Source organism: Sinocyclocheilus grahami, unplaced genomic scaffold (assembly GCF_001515645.1).
Source record: "Sinocyclocheilus grahami isolate Dianchi unplaced genomic scaffold, SAMN03320097.WGS_v1.1 scaffold170.1, whole genome shotgun sequence".
Lineage (NCBI taxonomy): Eukaryota > Metazoa > Chordata > Actinopteri > Cypriniformes > Cyprinidae > Sinocyclocheilus > Sinocyclocheilus grahami.
Genome location: NW_015505349.1, coordinates 845,601 through 851,125, shown reverse-complemented (window position 1 = coordinate 851,125; position 5,525 = coordinate 845,601). Strand labels below are relative to the sequence as shown.

General features: G+C 34.8%; 1 protein-coding gene across 2 annotated transcripts in view; it reads right to left on the bottom strand.

Annotated features, from left to right (window-relative positions):
- Nucleotides 1-690: 690 nt before the first annotated feature.
- ephb2a (eph receptor B2a) overlaps nucleotides 691-5,525 on the bottom strand; it is a 97,125-nt gene continuing 92,290 nt past the window's right edge. For both annotated transcript variants that reach the window (XM_016283070.1, XM_016283072.1), the window contains exons 15-16: nucleotides 2,339-2,494; nucleotides 691-2,146 (exon numbers count right to left, since the gene is read on the bottom strand). In XM_016283070.1, the coding sequence (XP_016138556.1) occupies nucleotides 2,038-2,146; nucleotides 2,339-2,494 (265 nt within the window). In that variant the 3' untranslated portion in view covers nucleotides 691-2,037. The remainder of the gene's footprint in view (nucleotides 2,147-2,338; nucleotides 2,495-5,525) is intronic.

The following is a 5,525-nucleotide window of genomic DNA, read 5'->3' as shown; positions in this document are numbered from 1 at the left end:
ATGGTCAGTGAAGTCTTTTCACTTAGTCCAGGCTCATACTGTCAAAATGACCTTTGCCACGCCACTAAAAGTCAGATAAAATGCACAAAACTATCCCAGTAAGGAAGGATATTGATGTTAAAATTCATAAATTAATTATTATAAAACATATCTTTCAATTAAAGCAGACTTAAAGTCTTTTGTAATGTGTCTTTAGGTCTCCCAAAGGTCTGTTCTCTTTTCATCTCATTCTTCAATTTCGTAAGCTGCTTTTGTGTGTGCAGCGCTTCCTTGGTGGCAAGAACTATTTCATGTGGACAGCAAATAGGATACAAAATAAGGCCTGAAAATAAAGTGGGACAGGCGAAATACAAATTTCAAGGGGGAGACGGGGACATTTAAAGTTTTCAAAACTAGCTACTTTCATGCTAATCTTGTTAGATAATGGCTTGTCAAACATCTAACAATTCTTACAACAAAAAACATGGGATTAGTGCCTTTAATGCTTTAAAAATTACAACAAATTGTACCCTAATTGCGAAGTGCCAGCACGTATATATACACATATAATTATATATGTATACATATACATAAATACAAGAAATTGTCAAAATTTTGAAAGAAAAATGTGTGTGTGGGGGGGACTTTTTCAAAACATGACATCTGATGAAAAATGAACACTAAGGGACACATAATAAGGGACACAAATCCGACATGCACCTCTATTAAATTCTGTCGGCAGGCTTTGTGAGGAAATCAGCACATTAAGTGCTTCTGATATGTGACAAGAACATCTGTAGTACAACACTGGTGCATTATTATATGGTTAATTGGAAAGTAATAGTGTTACAAAGCATAAAACAGATAAATAAAACTCATGAAGAAAATAAAAAAAATATTCATCACATTACTTTGTAAAAAAACAAAAAAAAAAACAAACTGAACCAGTTCTGGTTGCTTTGCCTACTATTCACATAGTTGAATTGTTATAATAGTCCTCATATTGGCAAATTCTGCCAGCACAAGATCCATCAATGGATCATTCCTCATCATACATGAGCATCACACATGTATAATTGTTTCTCCCTTTTTCTTGCTATTAGTCCATAGTCCGTTTCAAATGCACACCAAGACAATGTTTTTACATTTTAAATGATCCTTTTCACCATTTCTGGTGAATATGTTTGAGAACCAAATCATATCATAGAGTAAAAGGGCTATATAATCCAAATCTGATTTGTTCTCATTTAATGAGATTTACCCAAAGAAAAACTAACAGCCAAAATAATCTTTATAAAATAATTTGTGATAGTGGCTACATTTACATGCATGAACAAGCTTTTCAACCCTTTTATTCTGCACATGGAAATGCTCTGAATAAATTTATACTCAATGTAACACTATCATGATAAAGGTGACTGCATTTTATTCTAATTCTGTGAATTGTGACACATTCTTCTAATATTTGAATTTTAATAGTATAATGGGTGCACTTTATAAATGCTTTTTAATAGACCCAGAAGATGCTCAGAAAAACTTTAGCAAAAATTGTTACTTGGCAGGTGATTTGCAGGTAATCGGTAGCACATTTCATGATGTAACAATAGAGAAAGCTGCTTAGAGCAAGGAATTTACATACAAAAGGCTATTATTTTTATGCAAATGGTATATTTGACAAGGATGTCACCTTAAATTAGAAAATGTATTCTTAAATGTCTATTAAATAACAGATATACCAACATTTAAAAAGACATGAGAGGTTTTTATGTGGTTTATTAGATATACTGCAAAGTCAGAGATAATACTGGAACATAAACTTGCATGTAAATGCAGCCAGAATTACATTTATGGATAATTTTGGCCATTGCAAAGACTACAGCTTGCCTTCAGTGTGCTGGTGCTGTATCGAGACCATAGCGGTCTTGCGGGGATCTGTTCTTGATCATCCTCTACTTCTGGGCTCTGGACACAGGGCTCGCTGAGGGGGGCGTCTTTCTGTGAGGAGGTCCACAGGAGTCTGGTGTGCACATGGCTGGTCCTATCCTTCACTCTTAAGAATCAAACCTCCACTGACTGGATCTGGTTCATTTGGGCTCGCATCATCTGCACACTGTTGAGAATCTTCTTCTGGTGGCCTGCTAATGTGACTCCCACCTTCAGAATGTCACTGTGAGGACAGAAAGAGGGCGTGAGAGAAGCAACTGTATAATGCCACAGTCAAAGAATGATCTAAGCAGACAAGACTATCTATCAAATTTACAGTAATAGGTTTCTGGCGGCTATAGCATCTGGTTCTGTAGCTTGAAACGAATGAAAATGATTGATGTGAATATGTTGAGCTCTATGGAAGATAGCATACTCCATGGTCATCTGAGATACGGCTTCAAAGGTAGTGAGGTCTTCATTGGCAAAGTTCTCCTTGTACTGGCCCATTTTGATGGCATCAAGCCATTCATCCACTGTGCTGAAGCTGGAGAAGTCTGGTGTGCTGCGGTCCAGCAGAGATAGATGTACACTGCAAAACAGACACAGAATCAACTTCACTAGGATGAGACTTATATCATGTGTATTAGAAAAAGTGTATTCTGCTAAACTAGAAAAAACCCACCATTTGACCCAGCTGAACGAATTAAAAACGCCAAACTATACAACTCTGCCATACACTATCATTCAAAAGTTTGCTCACCAAGGCTGCATTTATTTGCTCAAAAATACAGTAAAATAGTCATATTGAGAAATATTAATGCAATTAAAAATAACTGTTTTCTATTTTAATATAATTTCAAATATTATTTATTTCTGTGATGGCAAAGCTGAATTTTCAGCAGCCACTACTCCAGTCTTCAGTGTCACATAATCCTTCAGAAATCATTTTAATATGCTGATTAGATGCTAAAGAAAAATTGCTTATGATACTCGTGTAAATTTGATTACTGTGAAGAGTAACAATAAGAGTTTACAAATTTAGTCTTTCAATTTTTAATACCTTTTTTTGTGTATTTATGTGTATTATATATTTATTCTGTATCTGTAATTTAACTTAAAAATGATAAATTGGTCATTTTTTGAAATATATCAACTTAAATTGTAATTAATTTATAAACTTAAAGTCAGTGTAAAGGCAATTCAGAGAATTGTTTCTAAAAAACACATTATAAATGTTAGAAATGTATAGCTGAAAACACGTTACAAAGACGAATAACTATGTAGTACTGAATTGTGGACTTTGGCCATTAAACAGTTTTTCACCAATTTTGTGTTCAGGATTTTTTGGGCGGGACTGAAGTCTCGATGACGCACTGGAGCCACTGAGCATGGCCCCTCCCCTAACACTATAATAACTAGAGCTCATTAGCATAAGTACTTTGCCCGCTCAATTGTGAGTTACTGTCATTACCGTTAGTTACTGCAGCCAACAGTTTACTAGCTAGCTATGCATTCGTCACGTAAATGCATATTACCAAACATGTATGGCTGTACGAATCTAATTAAGCTGCTAGAGGGAGCATCCATTCAGGTTGTAGCTGTATTTGACAGTTGAGAGAGGTGGCTTTCCCACGAGTGGGCATGGTTTCAGGGCAGACAGTATTTGAGATCTGAGAATAATGCTTACATTTTCAAGATTTTGATATTTTATTTTATTTACCTGGAAAAAAAAATGTTCATTCAAATTTGGACGGGTGGTAAATAAAATGTTTCTGTGGTGTGACAAACTGAGAACACATATTTAATATTGGTTTACACTGACTTTAAATGATAAAATACAGATAATATGCCAGCAAATTTAACTTAAAAAAAAATAAAACTAGATGGAAATTTTCCTGCATTCTAATTATAAAGTTCAGATTGCAATAATTTACACTTTTTTTTTTTTTTTACGATTATACGGTTCAGACTAATGAACTGAATACGATTCAGTGCTCAGTGCTTGTATGGGATTACATTTGTGTCAATTAAAATGAATGTAATTGTTCAAGAAACTTATGAAAATATAAATTGAAACTGAAAAAAGGCAAAATCTTTGACTTCGTTTTTAATACACTGCATGTTTTGCAACTGTTTTCTCTTCTTTCATTAGCTGATCTGTACTTACAAATGCGCTTCCAGAGTTTTCATTTATGCTTCTAAAGATTTCGTTTACGCTTCTGAAGTTTTCGTTCGCCATTCTGACACAAATCTCTCGTGGGGGCGGGGCTAGCAGCAGTGTGTTCTCATTAGCTACTGAATTTTTGATTTACAGCTTTTTGACCTGGAAGTGAGCATCTGTTAGCGACTTCCAATTTCATTTTAATGATATAAAAAGATATATAAAGATTTGTTTATTATTACTTTATCAGTATTTATCTGCTGCTACACTACATTGTTGAGATGATTTCTTAGGAATAGCACAGACGAATGATTTCATCATCATTATCATCAATCATCGTTGTTATCAGGATACTTGTGGTAAGTTTTCTTGATTTAGCCCAATCATTACAGGACCTGGTTATCTACATACAGTTACAGTCTTCAATTGGATCATATTTGCTTCAATTAGTTCATATTTCCCCCCAGCACATAATGTACAGTACTAAATGTACTGTATCTGACAATGACCGATGCCATTTTACAAGCGCGCTGTCAATCACTGCACTGTCAACTTTAGCAATGTAAAGCCTTTTTACCATGCTTTTTCTGTGTCCAGATTTGACTAATAATAATGCAAAAATGGTCACTTCAATAAGAGTGAGTGTTATATAGTGAGGGAGTGATATGAAACAGCTGGGTGCAATCAGTGTAAACAGGTGTGTGCAATTCGTGCTGAGTGCAATCAGTAATGCATGATGGGAAATGTAGTCCGGGGTGCTATGCAACAGTTTGTGTGGTGCGAGAGTCAATGAAAAGGAAAGTTCATGGACCGGATTCGTGACAACCCTCATGATGTCCCAAATGCATATAACTTTCTTTCGACTGGACAGGTAAACACAAATTAAGATTTTTAGGCAAATAATCCATCTCTGTGAGTCCTAAAGATGCTTTAAAAACCACACACAGCTACCGTGACAGTAATCCATCTGACCTAAATGGTTGAATCAGTATCTTTTGAAGTGACGCAACAGATAAGAACAACACTAATAATTTAAACTTTTGACAATTAGAAATCACTTCCGATCAACTGTCATACGTGCATGGGTTAACTTGTGTTATGTGGATTCTCAGAGATGGATTATTTTCTTAAAAATCTTTGTGTTTATGTCAAGAAAGAAAGTCTTATACATCTGGAATGGCATGAAGGTGAGTAAATTAGCGAATTTTCATTTTTTGGGGTGGAATATTCCTGTAAAGACTGATATTGCACTCCATTACATAACACACTCATTCACTGTTTTGTAACTTATACTGTAACAGGAACTGTTGAAAGGATCATTGCAGTTTAAAACATTATGAATTGTGAACATATTCTGTATATTATGTTCTTGTGCATTTTGTGTAGTAATGTAAATTATGAGAATACTGTGCATTACATGTATACTATGCAGTTAGTGTTTCGTGGATTCTGGTCTTTC